Genomic DNA, 23232 nt, shown 5'->3' on the forward strand with positions numbered 1-23232 from the left:
TTGTCGGTCTCACTCAGTGCGTGCTCTGCCTCGGCCGATTTCTCCACCTGCCCCAACCTGTAATGTCGTGTATGTTCTTTGATCCTGGTGTTGATTGATCGTCCAGTCATTCAGACATAAACTTTTCAGCATGTATGTGGTATACGGTATATTCCTGACATTGCAAGTGGGTCCCTTTTCTCCTTTGCCGATCTAAGACAATCCTTGATCTTCCTTGTCGGTTTGAAAATCGTCTTTACGGCCGATTCTGTCCGTCACTCTGGGAATGTTCAGCAGAGAGGCCGTACCTGACTTTTCTTTCTCTGATTCCTTACTTCGACGAGTGTTTGGCTCTGTTACACATCTAATATACTTTGTGGGGTACCCATTGCTCCTCAGAACACTCTCCAGATGTTGCATTTCGCGTCTGAGGTGCTGAGGTTCACATATTCGTCCTACTATTGTGCAAACATGGCGTAAAGACGATTTTCAAACCGACAAGGAAGATCTGATGTCTCTCATCAGTCCATCATGTGCGATATCTCAATCTCATCTCACACCCGGTACACCCCAATGGTCTGGACGGCGCCTAAACAACGACCCCAAGCAATTCGCAAAGAGCGTAACATACGACGCTTTGCGCCGTAAAATCGTGTAGTTCCTCGTTAAATAATGGCAGTAATCTAACAACCCTGCAAAGCTCTCATTAAGTGACGTCGGGATGTATCAGTTCGGTGGGCTCTAAGGACCGAGGCGTCCGTCGCAGCAGCAGTGCCAACATGCGCCGTGTGAGAAGCCAGCAGTCGGTAGCCGTACCACAAATGAAACAGAGCATGTCGGTGTCGACAGCGGCGCATTTGGGGCAGAGAGGATCCTCGGCAAGATGTATCATGTATAAACGTTGTCGGGTGGAGAATTTTTCAGTCTTTATCACACACCACAGCACCCTGATCGATGTGGGAAGGAAAGGCAAGAGTATGTTACTCCACACCCGCCTCCTGTCAGCTGCCGGATATGGGCAGCGTCCGTTGAAAGCAGCGTTACGAGTCCTTGATTCTAGGATCCCGCGTGTTTGGTAAGACATCCAACAGATAATTCATGTCGACCATATATGTGCGAATGTGACACAGTGCTGGTGTGATATGTCCAACAGGAATCGGCGGACAGAGGGATTGAGGCACCAGCTCTTGAATCAGTGTACCAGGGAGGCTGTCCTTGTCCGAAGTACGTAGGCGATGTATCGTCCGCAGGAAGAGAGCGCGCGCCCTGTTGTGCACGTTTATCATTCCAATGCTGCCTGCGTGTGTGGGCAACGTTAGCGTCTCGTAACGGTTCTTGAACACCCTATCCTCGCTGACGAAATCACCGAAGGCCGCCTGGAACTTAGCAGCTACCGTTGCGGTCATCGGAAGAACGTGTGTGTAATGATTAAGTTTCGGAGCCTAGTTGACTTAGACAAAATGTACCCGTATGATCAAGTCAATTGTTCGAAAGTTATGGAGTGCGGATCACATTAAGTAGTCTGCGATACGTGCATGCTGCTGTATGCTGCATGTTCCCATGGAAGGTCACTCCCAAACACTTCATCGCAGGGACTTTGGTAATGGGCACTGGCGTACTAATTTGCAATCCTCTGCATCCATGTAGTGCGACTTTCGCAGATTGATGCGGCCACCTCTCCGTATTGCTGAAGCCACGCGATCGCCGTACATGTATCTTCTGCCGACCTGGTCAAGAATACTACATCGTACGCATTAGCACAACATTTAAAATGCACATCGCGGAGGGGAATGCCCTCCAAACGCTGTCGTATACCATGAAGTGCAGGTTCGATGGTGACGGCGAAGAGAAAGGCTGACAGGGGACATCCTTGTCGCACTGAGCGCTCAATAGTGAACAGTGGCGAACGGTAGCCATTGAGAAAACTGTCGAAGGGGCTCCGTGGATGAGACGGAGGACCACACCTGCCGATACTGGGGACAGTCCCATCTCCTCTAAAACAGCCTGCAAGAAATGAACTCGGTCAAATGCGTGGTCTAGGTCAAACGCCACGAGAGCGCCTTCTAAGCAGCATGCCGACATGAGCGCCACATCTCTTTAAGAGCTTAACGCCGTGTGTATGTTACTGCCACCTCCCAGACATATTTGGTCGGCATGAATGGCATCTTTGACAATAGCGACGAGACGAGCACGAAGAATGCGGGCGAACAACTTGTAAGCAGAATTCTATAACGCCAACGGCCGGAAGTCTTGCGGTCTGCAGCTCCCGTTTCGTTTTGACACAGGGATAATCATGCCCTCCAAAAATTAGGGAGGGTGGTGGGGCGGAAGTCCAGGTCCAGAGTTCGCAGCACATCTGCCGCCAAACTTCCACCATCAGGTCAGAAAAGGTATTAAAAACTCCGGCTGATTTGTTTCTTGCGTCCCGCGAGAGGGCCACGCGCATTTCTTCCCACATGACGGCCTCCAAGAACGTAGCGTAGCGTCGCGTCGTGCAGGACGTCCTCAGTGTCGCTGTCACGCCGTTGCTCTGCTAGATAGAGAGAGCGGTAGTAATTTGTGAGGGCGTGGAAGATGTCGTTGTGTGTCTCTACGCGCTACCCTTCCGCAGAAATAACTGCCGTGATGTGATAAAGAGAGGCACGTTCCTCTGGGATGGAATCTTGCAGTCTTGATCGAACCCGCGGGACGTCCAATCTGTCAGCCGTGATCTTCAGAAGCCGTGCCTGTGTCCGATGGATGGCCATTTGGCGCTCTGTCGAAGGTTGTTGCGACGCTAGTTCCCCGTGTAGTAAAACTCAGAGGTGGATCGGAGCCAAAGCGCCCTGTCTCGTTCATACGCCATGAGCGTCCTGTGAGGAGCTGGTTTGGCGCAGTATGTCCACCATCGGGTAGTGGAATCCTGGGTATGACGCCGTCGCTCACATTTGAGCCAGGTATCAGTGACGGCTACACGGCAAGTCTCTTCCCAGAGAATGTTAACGTTAAGAGTCCAAGGTCCTCTACTACGGCTCGTCTATTGTCGTGGCAGAGTCACGGCGCAGATGTAGGCCTGATGGTCGGTGAATGCAGTGGACCACAGCTCAGCACCGACAGTTGCTGCCCGAAGGCCTCGGGAGACATAAATCCTGTCCAACCTGCTGGCCGAGTGGCGGGTAAAGTGTGTATATCCGCGACGGTCACCGTGGATTAGCGTCCATGTATCATGCAAAGCGAGATCTCTGACCATGAAGGGCTGGACATGGGACATGGTGAGGGACCTGATCCTCAGGGCGTAAGACGCTCTTAAACTTCCCACCCACCACCAGGTCCTTTGAAGCGCCTTGAAAGAATGGAGCTACGTCAGTGGAGTGATAGACTGTTCACTCTCGACGCTTCGCAGCACCAGACGGGGCATACAGATTCACAAGGCGGACTGCGCCGATGGTGAGCGCACTGCCTCTCGCTGATGGCAAAAACTGAATACCCATTGGTTTGATGCCATCGCGTAGTAGTACGGCCGTACCACCAAGGCCGTCGGAAGTTGGGTTGACGTAAGACGCGTATCCATAAACATGTAGGCGCAGATCAGGCCGTATCTCTTGAAGAAACACGATATCAATGTCCGCCGCTCGAATAAAGTACTTCAACAAATGAGTTTTGATCGTGGAGCTAATGTTGTTGATATTGACTGTACCTATCCGATACACCTGGGTCATTTGATAGTACGATGACGTGTTCTGCAGTCATTTAGGTCAGTATGCGCCCCATCGTCCGTCGGACCTACCCTGTCATCCGCACCGTATATATTATTGATCGGCTGAGACTAGATGTCCGTCCGACGATCGGCCGGCGGAGGGCATCTGGTTGTCGCTCGAGTCTGGAGTCATTCTTTCATTCCATCTCTGACGCCCAATCACCAAGCTGGAGATGTGGTACGTAAGGCTACGCATGACGTTCTTACGATGTCTTAGCCGCAATATCGCCAGGGGCTCGTCGGTGAGCTGAGCGTGGTCAAATTGGCTTTGTCCTCGGGCGGACGTTGCCAGCAGTGAACCAGGAACCGTTGGTGTGAGGTCAACAGCCCTGGCCGCAGATGGATTTTCCTCATCCTCCTGCAATGTGTCACCACTCGAGAATCATTTCCTGCAGACAGCCTCCTCTTCTTTCGTCGCTTGGGCGACTTCTGTTTGCGGGAACGCGTGTCCGCGTCCTGTGGTTCACGACAAACAGTAGGCACCTCCCGCATCCACTTGTTCGAGCGCGAATCGATTTGCTGATGCTCTCCTTCCTCACATGGCTGGGGTGCAGACGTGGTCGCTGCTGTCGAGCACGGCCACTGTTCCGATGGAGGCTGCGTCGTCGTGGGCGCGGAAGCCGGGCCCTCGGGGGTCGGCAACTGGAACGGAACAACGTCCGCGTCCGACACGTTCCTCGCTGCCTCAACGTATGTAATAGCCAGCGCTGTCGGTTGCGATGGAGGCGTCGTGTCTACACGTGGTATCTGGACGAGGCGTCGCTGCTGGCATTCAGAGCGTACATGTCCTTCCTACTCTCTGGTCAGAGACTCTGCCATGACTCGCCCATCGCCGGCAACGCATACGTCTTACATAACCCTCCACTGGGGGGGGGGGGGGGGCAAAAATTTGGCAGCGATGGCGAGTCAATTGGACTTGCCATGATCATCATCATCATCATCATCATTTAAGACTGAATATGCGTTTCAGCGTTCAGTCTGGAGCATAGCCCCCCTTATACAGTTCCTCCATGATCCCCTATTCAGTGCTAACATTAGTGCCTCTTCTGATGTTAAACCCATTACTTCAAAATCATTCTTAACCGAATCCAGGTACCTTCTCCTCGGTCTGCCCCGACTCCTCCTACCCTCTACTGCTGAATCCATGAGTCTCTTGGGTAACCTTGCTTCTCCCATGCGTGTAACATGACCCCACCATCTAAGCCTGTTCGCCCTGACTGCTACATCTATAGAGTTCATTCCCAGTTTTACTTTGATTTCCTCATTGTGGACACCCTCCTGCCATTGTTCCCATCTACTAGTACCTGCAATCATCTTGGCTACTTTCATATCCGTAACCATAACCTTGTTGATAAGGTAACCTGAATCCACCCAGCTTTCGCTCCCATACAACAAAGTTGGTCGAAAGATTGAACGGTGCACAGATAACTTAGTCTTGGTACTGACTTCCTTCTTGCAGAAGAGAGTAGATCGTAGCTGAGCGCTCACTGCATTAGCTTTGCTACACCTCGCTTTCTGTTCTTTCACTATGTTGCCATCCTGTGAGAATATGCATCCTAAGTACTTGAAACCGTCCACCTGTTCTAACTTTGTTCCTCCTATTTGGCACTCAATCCGTGGTTCATGGTGTGAGTTCCTGTAGTCATGTCCTAGTTCATGAACCACGGGCAACGTATGAGTGGACAAGTAAGTGGTCCCGACAGTCGGGATACCAGTTACTTTGGAATAAGGCTGGGCATCTCGAACATATTCTGAGTCGTGGTCACCTTTGTGCTCATACGGCAAAGACTACCAAATCCACCGGTTAGTCCCTCAGCCGTTAGGAGTAAAACCCAATGGGACTCGGGGCAAGTAAGGCTAGCAACCTGCTTCCCTGGTACTTTAAATATGATGCTGGCAACAATCAGAGCAAAATGCCTCGGACTTGCCATGAGAAACAAATTTTTCTTAATTAACTAAGTTTACAATCACAGAATATATACATATATATAAGTGCAGAACATGAAATAAAATATAGTGGACACGCACTGAGTACAGAACATATCAAGCAATGACAAAATGTATACAATGAGTACAAAAAATACTAACAAATGACAAAAGTGCACACGCACTGTAGTACAGAACATATCATCAAATCACAAAATATATACGGAATGAGTACAAATCATATTAACAAATGACATAAAGTGCACACGCACTGTAGTACTGAACATATCAGAAAATCACAAATGTATAGGCAATGAGTACAAATCATATTAACAAATGACAAAAGTGCACACGCACTGTATATACTTTTTTTACTATTTTACAAGATCTAGGATAGGAAAGGGAAGGACTGCATCATGGTTGTAGCACTTTAGGTTGCACGCAGCTGCACTGAAAGTCCATATCTTTCTACAGAAGCACAACACCAAGTGAGACAATCTGAAGTTCTTTTCCTTGAAGTATTAATCAGTGTAGCCAAGACACTGAAATGTCGTAGTAATATTCCATGTTATCATTTTGGTAGTACATTAGGTACACCAAACAGTGGGACCATAATAACACCTCCATCGCTCAAGGTGGTGGACAGCATGTTGTGTCAACACCACGTTCTTGTTAGGTACACCAACGTAGAATTAGTGCAAAAATTAAATATAGTGCTCCATGATCATGAGGATAGACAGGACAAACGGATATTGCAGTAACTACTGGTAATTAGGTCAGAAGGTGAAGGACATTAAGTCACGTACTAGTCTTCATTGAGAATTGCACTAGTCTAACAACTGATTTGAGTAATTGGTGGCACTCATCGCCCAGTTACTGAACATTTCTGTACCATGTATGAAGTATTACAGAATAATGTTCATAAGTACAGAGAACATTGGCACTCATTGACCAGTTACAAACCATCAGAAGTCATCATTCAAAACAGGAGCTAATGAATGGTGGCATAATATTAACATAATTCACTTAGTTATAGTAATCATTGGCACTCATTGGCCAGTTACAAAACAGATAGCAAGTATTGAATAGTACAAAACATTTTTCGTCATTCAAGTGACATACAACATATTTAAAATAACTATAGGCACTCATTGGCCAGTTACAAAGTATTCTTATATATTTATAAAACCTTATTCAGTATTAATCAGAAGTTATCATTCAAAATGAGAGTCAATTATTGGCATAGCATTTATAGAGTATAACAAAATATTATTTACAGAAATTATTGGCATAGTATTTATGCATTATTACAAAGCATCATTCAGTATTACTCAGAACTGATCATGCCAGTGACATAGGACATATTGAAAATGTAACATACTGTAACTGTTATTCAAGGTCTGTGACTAGAAAACATTATTCAGTATTACTCAGAATTCATCATTCAAATGTCATGTTACTCAGAACTGATCATTCCAGTGACATATCACATATTGAAAATGTAACATACTGTAACTATTATTCAAGGTCTGTGACTAGAAAACATTATTCAGTATTACTCAGAATTCTCTTAAACTGGTAGTATTATTTGGGACTGGTAATACATTTCTTTTTTTTTGTGCTAGCAATGCATTGCGTTGGGATCGATAATTAATTACTGGGGAATAACAATATTTGCTTTTGAGTTATTGCTGCAATTAAAGATGTGTAACGTCATTCGTCATGAGTCAGCTGTAGCAAGGTTATGAAACAAGTAGAGTATATGTGATCACATTCATAAATGACACAGGTTTAATGATCAACTGCTTATAGCACATTAATTTCATGAATATTTTCTCCTGCAAAAAATACAAAATGGATTATTAAGCTGAAAGAGGAAACGCATATTATGCTGAAAAGTAATGAACTTCGAATTAACAGGTAATGAAATGTGTATTAAATATATATGTTCTCTAGCTGTCCTTTCCAAAACCTTCAGCCATCATACCATGCGACATAAGACATACTGTCAAAACGAACTTGCAATAAATACTTAAATAACTACTTAGCATCTCTTAACTAACAGTAAATATATAAACTTCATCATTATTTTCATCTGCAAAGAAAAACTTCATTATCCATATCATCATAACTCCATTATTATCATCATCTGTAAAGAAAAACTTCATTAACCATAGTAGCATACTCTTCATCACTATTTATCATCATTCATTATCATCTGCAAAAAAGTTCCTTCATTATTCATTATACAACTATTCCTTATTTCTAGCATATTTCATCACTAAAACTAAGATGTGTAGTTCTGTCTGACAGCTTGCATCAATCGCCTCGTATTCCGAAAGAAAAAATTAGTTAAGACTGCTATCATACGATGTATATAGTATATTCTCGTTAATGCTTGTTAATTCTGATCCATTTACCTTTCGTGACGAGGTATTGCATCTTTTTTCGTTCATTCCGAAGGTGAAATTCCCATTTCATAGTAATCCACTGTGGTTTGTTTCCTTTATTTCTTTTATACATTATTGCTTTCTGAAAATGATGAACAATGATTAATGTCTTGCATTTAAATCATATACCCATTAAATAAAAACTGGTTTATAGTAACATAATTGAGCATACAACATAGCATGACAGAAAACGTAATATGTCAAAAACATAGACAGTGTGCAGGTGCAAAAATGTACACTGAGTATCACAATGTAGCAGCTAAAAAAAAAAAAAAAAAAAAAATAGTCACTATGTTGAGATATCATAAGGCAAAATGTCAAAGTCAACTGGTGTTCGTTATATCTTAAATATTTCGTAGTGCATACAAACAAAACAGGAAAACAATCATACATACATGAAAAATGGAAAATATGCACGGTCTGATGTATAACGACAAGAAGAGCGACCTGTTAATCTTAACTTGCCGGGCCCTTGCCAAGAAAAAAATACGATAATCATCAGTAAGTAGTCACATAAATATAATTGCATAAGTGGTCATAAAATGTGTAAGTTCATCTGGAAAAATATGCACGGTCTGATGTGTAACGACAAGAAGAGCGACCTGCTAATCTTACCTTGCCGGGCACTTGCCAAGAAAAAATACGATAATCATCAGTAAGTGTTCATGTGAAAAAAAATCGGGAAATGGCATTACAGTGTGGTAAATCATAAAGTATGTTCATTCAATAAAGGGTTTGATGTTGGAGACATGGTGATTGCCCTTGCTTTTTCTGGTTCTCAAAGTTTCGACGTGTACTACATTGGGGTGAGGAATGCTGCGAATTCGATATGGACCTGCGTATAGAAGTTCAAATATACTGCATCTACTCTTTCCTCTGTTGGATAAATAGTGTGTACGTACTAATATCTTCTGTCCAATGTGAAAGTCACGGCGTGTACAAACCTGTTTTTGCTGTCTTCTCCGGCGCTCTGCGGCACGTTTGATGTTGTTCAGCGCAATGTCAATTATTTCATGGTGTCGTAGTCGACGGGATGTAGGAAAGGTTACTAATTATTTAATTTTGTTAGGTGGTTCAACATTTTTCAGTATAACAGACGGAGATAGCATAGTAGATTCATTTGGTATGGAATTAATTACATCCTGGAATGAGAGTATGTATGTGTCCCAATCAATATGTCTTTTATGGCAGTATATTCTACACAGTTTACCAATTTCTTTCATTAATCGTTCACAAGGGTTCGAAGAAGCATGGTACCTGGATATATAGATCGGAGAAATGTTTCTAGCTCATAACATACGTGTCCATATAGCAGATCGAAACTGTGATCCATTGTAGGAAATTACTTTCAACACATGCCATACATGAAATAGAAAATGTTTTACAAATGCTTTCGAAACAGTTTTAGCAGTAGCTTTGCGTAACGGAGTGAAGGTAACAAATTTTGAAGTGAGTTCAACAGCGACAAAGATGTAGCAAAAACCTCTATTAGTTCTGGGAATCGGCCCAAAAATGTCTACAGCGGCCATATGTCTCAATTTAACGGGTACAATGGGATGTAGTGGAGGAATATGTGAAGTCGTGTCTGATTTAGCTTTCTGGCAGATTTTACATGACGCTAAGACTCGTAAAATACGTTTCTCCATGTTAGTTAAATAACAGTTCTGTCTCAGTATAAGAAAACATTTTCTGGCTCCGTAATGTGCGTAACTTAAATAAGTATACCAGATTAATTTGTTAACAAGTTCGTCAGGAATGCATAATAACCAGTTGTTGCTGTCAGGGTGAGAGCGGCGAAACAGAATGTCATTGCGTACAGTGTAATGGTTTCTAATGGTAACATTATTCCTATCTTGGCAAAGGTGTTTAATTTCTTTCCATACGTTGTCTTTACTCTGCTCTTGTGCTATGTCTTGTAATGACGACGAAATGAAATTTTCAAATGCAACTTGTTGAATGTACATGACGCTGAAATTTGCTTTGCAGAAGTTGCTTGCGATGTCTTGCTGATTGTTGCTAAGAGAACGGGACAGTGCGTCTGCTACAATATTTTGTGTACCGGGAATGTGAACAATTGTAAAATTAAATTCTTGTAAATAAAGTTTCCATCTACTTAATCTGTCGTGTGTAAATTTAGCGGAAAGTAAAAACTGTATAGCTCTATGGTCTGTGTAAACGGTGGTATGTCTTCCATAAAGAAAATGCCGAAATCTCGTAAATGCCCATACAATACATAATGTTTCAAGTTCTGTAACAGAATAATTGCGTTCAGCAGGTGACAGAATGTGACTCGCAAAGGCTATGTTTTTAATTACTGTAGTGCCATCTTCTTCAATTTCCTGAAAAATATATACGCCTAAAGCGGTGTTAGAACTGTCGGTGGCAATGGAAAAATTTCTAGTAAGATCTGGGTGCGATAAAAGTGGTGCATTCAACAAAGCGTGTTTCAGGTTCATAAATTCAGAATGTGCTCGCTTATCCCAGGACCAAATAGTGTTTTTACCTGTCAATTGACATAATCTAGAGGTGTCTAAAGCAGAGTAATGAATAAATTTACGAAAAAAGTTAATTAAACCCAAAAAGCTGCGTAGTTGTTTCTTCGTCGTAGTAACAGTAATATCACGTATAGCTTGAAGTTTTTCCGGGTCAGGCGCAATGCCTTCTGCTGAAATTACATGTCCAAGAAATTTTATAGAAGTTTTACCAAAGTGCGATTTACTGAGATTAACTGTGAGTCCCTGTGCACGAAAAATTTGCAACAGTTGTTCAAGAATCAGATTGTGTTCAGACCAGTTAGCTTCTGCAATAAGAATGTCGTCTACGTACGTTGTGATTCTGTCTTTCAATGCAAAAGTGTGTATCGGATGTCGTCAAAAGTAATAACATTTTCGTGAACAACATTCTGCGTGTCAAAAGTAGTGCTTGCGTTGCTGGAAGATGCAACCTGTACTGTATTTAGTCAAATTCTATCTGACGTGCTATTATTTTCGGGACGATGCTGTGGCATTTCCACTATTTGTACTGTTCTGTTATTTCATCCTGACGTACTACTTTCGGGATGATATCCACTGTCTGGCTCATTCATGATAATATGTTGTTGCGGATGATCTTGCTGCTGATAAGACCGACTGTTATTAAATGTACGCTGAAAATTGTGTTCATTACTTTTACGTCTGTCATGATAGTCATTTCCATACGGTGCATTGCTATAGGAATTGAAATGGTGTGTTTTCTGTACGTACTGATTCCCTTGTTGCTGTGAGTTACTATTTGTTGGAGTTGACGCTATACGTGTAGGCGGCGAAAGAGTAGAGCTTGGTTGACCTTGTACATTACATTGTTGGTTAGGTATGCTAACCGGCTGGCTTTCATGCTCTTGTTGTGAAAAACCTCTATTGTTACCAAAATGCGTTTGCTGTTGCTGATAATCTTGACGATACTGATGATTAAAATGTTGTTTGTTATCAAAATTACGCTGGTAATTCTGGAGTGCCTAATGAAAATTGTCACTTTCGGTAAAATTTGTCGTATCATGTTATCTTTACACGTTTCTTAATCCTAGATAGATCGATAGTTGAAGAGCTGTTTTAATAGATATAAAGGATAGTAGAAGAGAAGGCAGCAGTGCAGAAAACTAAAGATGAAATAGCACTACTACGGCTCGGGGCCCTGTGCACGCTACGGCACATATTCATTAAAGCGTAATGAATCCCCTGAGGTTAATTACGCGCTGCAAATAAATTTCAGTTTCTGCGTTACAGGCAATGCTGATGAAAATAGAGAAGCAAATTGTCGTATCCAGTTCAGTTCTACTTTCTGCCTTACAGCCCAAGCTGATAAAAATACGAAAGCAAGTTGTCGTATCCTGTCCAAAGCGTGAATCTGTGTTCTGTCATTTTTAAATACTTTAAATTTTCTCACGGATAGAAAATGCTTGTAATCAAAATTATCGTCTCGGAATGTTTGAACAGGTTCAGGATTGTATGATGATCTGTTCGTCTGTGACTGTTCGGAATCTGTCACGTACTCTCTGTAAATTACCTAAATTATACAGGCTGTGTGAGTGTGAGAAATGTTAGGAATGTGGCGTATGCTGTGACGTGTTAGTGACAAACATTTTCCAACTCTGTCACTTCTTGCTGTAGAGTTGACAATTTTCTACGTAATGTATTATTAGACGAATCTATCTCACTGATCGTCTGCTGTAAATTTTGGAATTCAGGTTTTTGATTAAACGAAACCGGTGAAGTATCGTCTGATTTGGTGTCATTATTACTTTCGATAACATCAATAAGACTGGGCCAATTCATCATATTTTTCAGTCAGTATTTTTACCTGGTCATCGTTTTTAGTGTCACAAGCATTAATTTGTTTTTGTATTTTACGTGTGGTTTCGTTCAATTTTTTAACGTCTGCTTTGATGACATTGGAATCCTGTATTAGTTCTAATTGTTCGAGTCTGTCGGTCACTGTCTGAATGTCTACTGTGTGTGTATCTGTTTTTGATTTAAGATCGGAAATTTCATCACGCAATTCGGTGTTCAACTGTTTGATTGTATTAATTTCGTCTGATACTGTAGCAATATTGTTGTCTACGTATGTTTTTGCTTTCGTAAACAATTTGCGTTTATCTCCCTGTCTCTGTGCGGTAATTGTTTCCATGACTTGTCGTTTTACTTTATTTTGTTCCTGTATGAATTTACGGTAACGCGTCTCACTGTTTTGTAGGTGGTGATTAAAACGTTCGTCAATCTGACTGTTCTGTTGGTCGAATTTCGCTTCTACGTTTGCATCCAGTGTGCGTGAAAGTTCTGCTGACATTAATTTAAACTCGTCGCGTAACTGTGTTGCGTTTTCAGAGCATTGGTTACCGACTGCACTAATTTCGTCTCTAAGTGATTCTGTTGTGGCTGCTTGCGTATTCCTTAATTCTTGAGCAACAGATCTAAATTCTTCACTACTTTTCCTAGCACAAGCCTTAATTTCTTCACGTAATTGTTCTTTAGTATCATGACATTGCGCGGCAACGGCTGTAATCTGTTCACTAAGCTGTTTGGAATTGTTATCTAGTTTTTCATTAAGTTGTTGTTTGAGATTTTCATTATTTTCATTAAGTTGTTGTTTGAGATTTTCATTATTTTCATTAAGTTGTTGTTTGAGATTTTTATTATTTTCATTAAGTTGTTGTTTGAGATTTTCATTAAGTTGTTTGTGACTGTTGTCTTGTTTTTCACTCGACTGTCTGAGTTTTTCCTCAAGTTGTAGCAATACTGCCATAACTTGATCCATGCCAAAAGTATCGGCTCTATTTTCTATGCTGTGTGTTGGTGTATTTGCATTTGTCACGTTTTCTGAAACCATTTGGTCATTCTGTAATTCTTGAAAAGGTTTGCCAATTGGATGTGTACTGTTGGTCACTAAATCGGAATAAAATAAATCTGACGTACTTTGAGTACGCTGTTCATTTTAGTTAGAAAAATTTATCTGTTCATTACGTAAATTTTGCAAACCGAGTGTGTCAAGCTGGGCAGCGTTCATTGTAACTGAACGTGCCGCGTCATTCATTGTCGTTAAATTAGCAGACGACACTACTGAATTTGTTTGCTCATCACTAGGATCAAAGTCAATATTAGTGGTCGGTACGCACTGATTGTCTGTAAATGGAGGACTGTCACCATTACACTGAGTGTTGCAAGTACTATCGGTCAAATTATTCGAGTCGGCTATTTCACTCATTATACGTTGCGATGTACTGTTAACAGTTTTTCGCGGCATTTTTCCCAAATCAGAATTAAACACAAATGAAACAAAGACAATGCAAAAAAATGCAACAAACACAATTACAACAAAGAGCAACATATTGCCGATGATCTGTGAAAGAAAGAGTAACAAATTAGTAAATGCGCTGCGCCAGATGCATACTACATTTAAGTAAATAAGAGCAGATATATGACTACTTCTCAGAAGATTCACAAAGAAATACAATCCTGGCCGGATGTCGCAGAGTGTAACCTCCCCACAGAAATTTTTTTATAATATGAACCATGAACCAAGTGTAACCTCCGCACAAAAATAATAATTAAATGAATTTTTAAAGCATTTTAACCTCTGAACAAAATTGGCTCCCATTTATGATCTCTATGCTGAAATGCATTCACGTTTAATGTAACCACAAAATTCAATTCGTAAATCCGGAAATAATAAAAAAAAATTCAGTAACCTGGTAAATTTTATGACGACAGCAGCGCTGCGCCTCGGCCCTGTATTCTGAATAAAAAAAAGGAAAAATTGTTACCTCAATAAAAACTGCGAATATATATATATCTGCTCTTATGTAGAAATTTTTTGGCACAGCTTCGTGCAATTTTTTTTTTAATTCTTGGAAGGAATGATTATGCATTGGAAATTTTCTTTAAATTGAAATGAATGCTTTTCTTTAAAAAAATACTTTATATTATAAAAATTATTATTGGGGGCATTGTTTTTAAAGAAATTAATGACAGTTAATATTAATTGCTAGATATGCGCAAGGCTGCTTCTTTACCTTATACAATAATACTCATCGTCCAAAGTCCCGACCAGAGCAGACTGCCGACACGCGCAAGTACGCGCCGACTACTGTCGACTACTGCCGACTCACGCAGACTACTCAAGACTACTGCAGACAACTCAAGACTACTGCTTACTAGCACGGACTGAAGACTACTGAAGACTAATGCCGACTGACGCCGATTCGCGACAAGCAACAACTAACTACATACTCCTCTCTGGTCAGAGACTCTGCCATGGCTCGCCCATCGCCGGCAACGCATACGTCTTACAACCTTTCTATAAGGAAGCGCCATCGTCGTTCGAGGTGATTTGTTTACAGTGCAATAGCACTACCCACGCGAGCAATCAACAGCCCGCTTGTGAAGCGCCGCACAGAGCCCTGCGAACGTCCGCTTCACAACACGCTTGAGAGCCGACTGCCACTCGGCTAAGTAGGAGGACGGTGAAACTGTGAAGACAATGTTGACTCCTGGCGCCCGAATTCCTCAGACTATATTTATCTGGCATTTTAGAATGAGGGCACTTAGAGATTTCCCAGAAACGTTACACGCAATTTTAATCTGTTTAGAAACATTTTCCTGCTTGCAGCGCAAACAACATAATAAAAGGAAAGAAGTTCATCTCTTACTACGTATATTTCCGCTGCTCATGCAATAAAATTTCAGAATCAGTCGTCACTTTTTAATTTAGTACTTCTTTTCTACTAACTCTATTCGCATCAGATTTTGCAGACAGTGTCGATATAAACCACAAAGTGTACCACCAAAGCTAAGTCCTCGTACGACAAAAAGTTAATAAGATATGACGTCATGAACATTAAGATGCGTGAAACAGATCTTGTGTACAGAGGAGTTCCATCCTTTAAAATATCGAGCATGGTATCACTGCGACTAATCATGACGCCACCTTCCAGCTTGACAGCTGGGGCATTATGCGCTTAGGCGTTCTCCATCGGACTTCCACAAAGAATTTACACACACTAGTACAAGCCTAAACGGCCGTGTACAAATCAAATCATCTTCTGTTTGATCCCTTTAAAAAAGGAAGTGAATTGGTGATATGTCATTACCGTTTGGCATGTGTACGATAAACGAGTTGATGGTGATGTTGCAGGTATCAACAGTGACAAGTCCAGCCTCGGATCTACAGTACTTCCTGTACGCGAACGCCAGCGAAGACGTCCACCGGCACCACATGGAGGACCTGCTGCGCGAGTACCACAGCACGCTGGTGGGCCTGCTGCAGGGTCTGGGACTGGAACAGGAAGCAGAGGTCTACACCTTCGAGGAGCTGCAGAAGGAGATGGACGGCTGTCTAGTCCTATCATTTATGTTCAGTGCCATGAGTGGCTTCGTTCTGACCTCTGAAAAGTACGGCGCAGAGTTTGTGAAGGCATTCAATGACCCGGAGCATGCCGGCGAAGCTCTCACTAAGACCTATCAAAATCCGTATTCGTTATCCTACATGAAGTACCTGACACCTATTTTTGACAGTAAAGGAGCTTTGTGATCACTTGTATTATACGCGGCTTTTAAAGTTCGAAGTATGTGACAGTTTGTAATGGCAAGTTGGTGTACTCATCTACGTCCCTGCAAGTTACTGCGAGTGGAGGGACGACTTTTGTAACAGCGAGCCAATGCTATTACGTAATTATCTGCAACTTACGGATCAGTAGCCAAACGGACCAGCATTGTGCTTCACGAAAACATGATCGTATTCGTGACCTCTTTTTACAATAGGCTTTCTCTCGGAGTATTGTGTAATTACTACATGAGGTTTTTACAAACATTGTTCTCAATTACGAATCCTTCAACAGTTCTCAAACATAAATTCTTCTCTTCATGTGGTATACTGCATATGGTGAACACAGCTACCCTGTGTATATTTGTGTCACAAAGAATATGTGATAATATGTATAGATATTTGAATGTTTGTCTATTTTGTAGCCGCCGCATGTATGAAGACAGTATTCACCACGTTTGTAGTATGAGTTGCTGGTCATAAATATGGGACAAAAAGGAAACAGGAAGTGATTTTGTACGCGAGTGAAGTAAGCCTTTGATCACTTCCACCTTGCTTTTGGATCCGTAACACACAGTTTAACGGATGAAAGCATGAAAAATTTTAGACTAACTGCTCTTGTGCCGATGAATATTGTTTCAAAAACATGTAAGAATTCTTAGCATTTTATATAATAGACGAAAAAGTATGCGTATGTGAGTAATTCAGTTCGAACTCATACTCCTTTCCGGACTTGGCAGGTGGAACATTCGCTGCGATGAAGTAACGATGATAGAAGTATGCAAACATGATTTCGTTTTTGTAATTTACAATTCTGCATATTTTCAACCTGTTTGAGGCACTTGTGTACGAGGTAAGAGAAGCTGAGCCGTCTACGTCCTGATGTCACAAAATCAAGTTTTTCTCTGTTACAAGTCTTCTGTTTTCTTACTGTGCTTGCCGGCCAGCGTTATATGTTTCTTTAGTGCAGGCTGCAGTTTTACTATTACTGTAAAACATACGTATGATCACATGTAATTGTCATTATCCTCAGAGAGAAAACTAAAGTATTTGGTGGGAGCATCTAACAACTGAAGTTAAATTTTTGTAATAGTTTCTGTGTATTGTGGACGTAATGCGCCGATGTGTGTTGGTGTGTGTGTGTGTGTGTGTGTGTGTGTGTGTGTGTGTGTGTGTGTGTCGTGTGTGTGTTTGTGAGAGATGTTAAAGTTTTCAGGATGACTGAAAAAAATTGAGATAGGAAAATGGTAAGGTAAGAGGTAAAGCTGCACTCAGTCCGAAGACTTGTAAGATTTGTTTGAAGATCACAGTGTTTTACTAGTCATGTTTGTGTTGTCTCCCTCTGACCTTTGATCTGACTTATTCCGCCACTCAGATGGAGGTATCGTTTAATTAATATAGACTTTGGATATCGGCACAACTTGACATTTCTCATTACGAAGTGTGAATACAGCGACTGGTGACGGAAGAAAATCGTACTACACACAGGAATAGAAATGTCGAACCTTTGATTTTGTAGACTGGCACTTACTCAGACACACAGTCACTGCAAAAGAAAAGTAATTCAGTGATATTTCCAGTTATTTTTGAAAACAAGTAAGGAATACCACTGTACATTTTGACGACGTGATGAAAGTGAAGTATTTGCTCCATTAGTAGGTCCATCCGGGATAGCTGCAGTAACAATCCTTTATCCATCTCTGCGAATCAGTTTGATCTTCACAATAAATATTTAATCCGGTAAAATGTTGCCATTATTGAAATCCAATTACTTCTTAGCGACATTTTCATCAACTAGCAATGGTCTCTATCTGTTATTAGCTTTGTGATGTCAAACAACAATTTTTGTCTGCTGTCGTTAAATGTGAAGACAAAATATATCAGGGTGCATAGTTCTCTCTATTCATGGATGAAAATTGCTGAATGTTACTGTATTTGTTCAATTTTGATATATTTTATTATTATAAAATCATAAGCTGTTAAATGTGTATACTTATGTACAAATACAACACTTATTCTTATTAAGAGCAGTGGACAATACACATACAATTATTAAACCACGCTAATTAAGATATACTACAATGACGACTCCATAATGCAATTTATTCCTTATCCATGAAGACATTTGTTAATTTATTTGATCCAAGCCATAACTTAATTTCACCAAATCATGTTCGATTTATTGCAAATTCAACAAAAGTGGAAGCTGGATATCTTACTAAAAATTTTCGGTGCTCTTAGTGACTGTATACGCAGCAAATTTTAACAACAAAGGAGTACCTGGTGTTTCATATGTACCGATTTTGCGGATTAAGTTCTTCTATCTACACGCTGAAGCGTTCGCAACCAACAGCGCGACAGTGGACAGAGTTAAGACTTATTCTTCCCCATCTAGAGGAGAAATACGAGGTAGTTATTATGAATTCCTGTTCATGTAAACACGTGTCACATTTAATATGTGTGGATTAGAGGTGTGATCTAATGTTGCACATAAGATTTCTGCTGCCAGAGACTGTCTCCATAAAATTCGACTGTATGACTGAAATGAAACAAAGCTTTGCATTGCTGCAAGTATCGTTCCTCAAGGCAGGTGGTAGCTCATGTAACAGCATGGCATCATCAACAATCAAAAGAATTCACGGCAACGTTTCCTGGGTGTGGAAGCCAACGCACATCTGTTTACATAAGTATGAATTACTGATGATCGAGCACGATTTACCCATAGTTTTACCACTGATCATGAAGTAGACTGTATGGAAAAAGCAATAATTGCTAAAAGCACTGATTATAGTGGGTAATAAACACAATTTGATATTAATTTTGAGATTCGAAAAGTACTGATGACTAGAAGCGTTTTGTTGAAGAAGCTGTCGTTTCACCAGAGGAACTAACGAAAGTCATTTAACACTACGGGTGTGAGTGCCGCAGTACAAGAAGAGATAGCAAAAATAGTAAAAGGTAAGCGTCGATTTGATTAGTAGAAAAAGAATTTATGTCGGGAACATAGATTCTGAAATGGATGCATGTTTCGTTGACAAAACAAATAATGTAGTCCGCTGAAAACATACAAAGCGACTCTATTTTGATTCTGGAAGATAACTTCTGGCTTGTATTTCGATCTTAGCTCCCAGCACAGTTTCAACAAATTTCTCGAGTCAGCACTCAGGGAATACCTCCAACGTACCGCTGCAGGCTATAATATTTTATTGAAATAACGAAACTCTGAAAACTGGTCATCTCAGCCGCATTAAACTAGCAACTAGCTTCACCAGGACGAGCACATATCCGTAATATGCCACCTACTTCCTCGGAAAGCATAGGAGGGAAGATACATATATGGTGCTAACATCGGAAGCTACATTTATGTCGCACTAATTTCAGAACAATACAAAATCTAGAGATTAATCTTTTACAACGGTGTTTATGAGTGACGTAAATGATTTACGTCAAGATGTGGTGGTACGTACGTTTCTGTAAGACTGCAGAGAGATCTAATGTTACACATTCAAATTGACACATATTTATTTCTCCTTGTAGCGTTCCACAGCCTCAGTGTATCGTCTAAATGACCGTAGGCTGTCGGCTTCATTCTTTTCTTGAGATATTTAAAACTGTGGCACGCACATCACCAATTTCATGCAACTGATACCTAAGGCTGACCAGTAATGTAATTTACATGCATGGTGCATTAAAGGAATAAAACTGGTTCCATAATTTTCATACCAGTCAATGTGAGAACGAACTTGACTCTATTATCAGTTCACGTAAATGTCGAAAACGTCATCGACCTGATAGATGAACTTCCTGGTAAATATAGAATTGCTTGTTCTATATACTTTTGTCTAATAGTTCGTCTCAGAAAGGAAATTAGGTTTGACCTTTTCGTAGGTGACTGTCTACAGCTGTCAGCTAATTTGAAAAAAAAGCATATTTGTGCCATGAGCTGTACAATTGTATGTTTATTCTCTACCAGTTTTAATTGTTACAGTGATCTTCACAGGAGAAAAACAGTGAAAGTCAGTGTGTGTTTGATCCACTGATGTACACTGTTTTTCTTCTGTGAAGATAACTGTAATGTTCGAAACCGGTAGAGAGCGAACTTACACTTTTACAGCTGATGGGACAAATATGCTTTTTATCGAGGAAATTAAATTAGTTACGATCCCCTAGTTCCTACCAAGTTTTTCAGAAGCTCTCTCTTGATTGTGAGGCAAAGGTCGAGGATGAAGATGCCCTCCTAAGTGCTTCTAATTGGTAATTCCACTGCGCCACACCTAGCAGGATGGGATCAGACTGTATCTCAAGTAGGCACTGTTGCGCAAGCATGTGGAAAGCAGTAAAGTTCATTTAATGATTCCAAAAAGATATTTAGATACTTTACTCTCAGTTTCTTATATTAAAGCCTTCAAATTTATCTGAACAAATAATAGCTTGATAACCAGGAATAATTAACAAGCACACCGTCTGATAACAAAGAATAATTAACATGAATACCGTAAATAGGAAACTAACTGTTAAGTTACACAGTCTATAAAGTATTTCATATTTATGTTGGGTACCCAATGTTACATGGTCAACTGAAATAAGATTCCTGTTACAGTAATTTCAGCTATATCAGAACAGTGTAGTACTCATATTAGATATTCTGTGTGTTATATGTAAATTACGTGTATATTTCACAACTGTTTTCTGAACCACAGCGCTGCAGTGAATGATAGGCCTACTTACTCTTAGTTCTGATACTTGTTGCAGTTTCACTTCTGCGTGGATTTATCTTGTCGTAAGTATCTTAGCAGTGGATTTTTTGTTACTGAAATTGCGACCCTTTCCATTTTTTAAACGGTCTGTGTGAATAAAATCCCAACCTGCTCCGTGTCTTGAACGTTCTGGAATGAACTTCTAACCCGGTTCGTTTCCTGAACGCTCTGTGTTAATGAAATTTTAACTCCTACAGTTTTTTAAATGGTCTTTGTGAATGAAATTCCAAGTCATTTCATTTTTTAGAGAGGCTGTTTTAGTGAAACCCGTTTCGCTTTTCAAACGGCCTGTGTGAATCAATCTTTTGTTCAATCTTTTGTTTTCAAATACTCTGTATAAATGAAATTTCGACTCGTTCCATTTTTTAAAATGGAAATGTAAATGAAATTGCGTGTAATTCCGTTTCTTTAAACGGTTGGTGTGGATACCACGGTTTGAATTTTGATAATTAGAGGACCTCTCTGTATATGATATCACCAACTGCAAATAAACAGTTCCGTCCTGTGGTATAAATGGAGACGTTGACTGAGCATTGCGGTTGTCAACATGTCTTCCAATTCCACCGCACGAAAGATCAGTTTTAAAAGTGAGGTGTCGGAATCTCTACGAAATATCTGCAATAAGCGGGTGTTGTTGCCAAAAAGGCACGTCGGGGGTGACTATGTATTGAAAAGAGCACTTACAAATATTTCTCAAACGTCACAGGGACTGAGACAGCTATTCCGAGAGAAGACAGACATAGATGAACCCAAAGAAAACAATGCATATATGAAAGCAGAAGGTGGAATCATTGGAAAGCTATTCGAAACGAAGACAGGCCAAGACGAAGGAGACGAACCCAAAGAAAACAGTTTATTTATGAAAGTAGAAGGTGGAGACACTGGAGGAGGAGAAGGAGAAGAAGAAGAAGAGAATTATGATGAATATGAGAAGTCTAGCGTTAAAAGGTTTTTTGTTTAGCTTTTCACATTTAACCAAATATAACATTGATGTTGATAATTCATGGCAATGTTTGCCGACAAGATAAAGAATGCAACCTTTTAACACTAGATTGCGTACTCACGGCAGTTCTCCTTGGCCGTTTCTTGGTACGACTTGGAAAAAGAGAAAAATTAATTAATGATCGATGATGCGTCGGTTCTCGATTGTGTTTAGGAGACGTACGGATTGATTGCGTGAAAATAGTTTCTCAAATGACCTCTTAACCCGGATTGCTTTCACGCAATCAGACTCTTCAATGAAATTACCTAAGGGACCTATTTGAATAATAAAAAAAATTGGAAATGAATGCAAAACAGTGAAATTTTGTAAAAAAGTTGTCAGATCGTAAATTGAACACGTTAATGGTCTCCCAAATACAATCGACACACCGCGATAAAGAGCGAACCTGTAACAAAGTTCATTTAAACATAAACATTATTTGTGGTTAATTTAAAGAAAAGAATAAGCATAGATTTTCTGTATAGTGAAGCATCAATATATTCGTAAAGAACAAAGGCGTTAAACTATAAACATTAACAAATTTACAATGTATACAAAACTTACATTTTTATGTTTTTCTCATACATGGAGCAGTCCAACAATCGCTGCTTCTGTATGTGTGATATTTTGTAAAAATTAAATGTCCTGGCGTGCGCGTAAGTATTTTTTATCGTCACAAAGTTTACAAAAGCGTTTTCTTTCTTGATGATAACGTGGTCTTTCACACTAAACTTGTAGCGGTGCTACACAACACGTCTTAACAAGTCGGCAACCAAACATCAAAGGTAATGAAGTACATGTTAACATATCGGCGACCAGAAGTACAACTAACTATAAAGACTCTAGAATTTTCCTAACAAATGATAAATTGTTCTTTCTTCTGTTTCGCAGCTTCTTGCTATCAAGCGCTGCGGCAATGATTTTAAATATCTGCGCCCAGCGAGTCATAGTATTTAAAAGTACCTTTTAAACGCTGGCCGCGCGTCTTGGTGTAGGCGAACGTTATAAACAGATTTCGTTTTTTTTTTACTCTCGTGTTGTCATGCTTAGTATCACTGCAAACTACAGCTTGGTGGCTGTCCTTTTCTCATATGCAAAATGTCTGAAATCCAATAATATCACATTGCTTCCCGCGTGAGGAGCGATGACTCCGTCAGGATCATCGAGACTCACGCGTAGTCGTGATATTATTGCTTTCGTGAAACAAGTTAGTATTACTTGCAAAAATTCTTTACAGTAGATTTTACACACTGCATCAGACAAAGTGATTAACATACAGAGTATCAGGTAAGTATATTCGTACGACTGAAATTGATAGTAATTTGTCCA

At 40.6% G+C, this 23232-nt stretch overlaps 1 protein-coding gene across 2 annotated transcripts in view; it reads left to right on the forward strand.

Annotated features, from left to right (window-relative positions):
* LOC126162137 (uncharacterized) overlaps positions 1-17371 on the forward strand; it is a 51743-nt gene extending 34372 nt beyond the window's left edge. For both annotated transcript variants that reach the window (XM_049918431.1, XM_049918432.1), the window contains exon 3: positions 15757-17371. In XM_049918431.1, the coding sequence (XP_049774388.1) occupies positions 15757-16152 (396 nt within the window). In that variant the 3' untranslated portion in view covers positions 16153-17371. The remainder of the gene's footprint in view (positions 1-15756) is intronic.
* The last annotated feature ends 5861 nt before the right edge of the window (positions 17372-23232 follow it).

Source organism: Schistocerca cancellata, chromosome 2 (assembly GCF_023864275.1).
Source record: "Schistocerca cancellata isolate TAMUIC-IGC-003103 chromosome 2, iqSchCanc2.1, whole genome shotgun sequence".
NCBI classification, from domain to species: domain Eukaryota; kingdom Metazoa; phylum Arthropoda; class Insecta; order Orthoptera; family Acrididae; genus Schistocerca; species Schistocerca cancellata.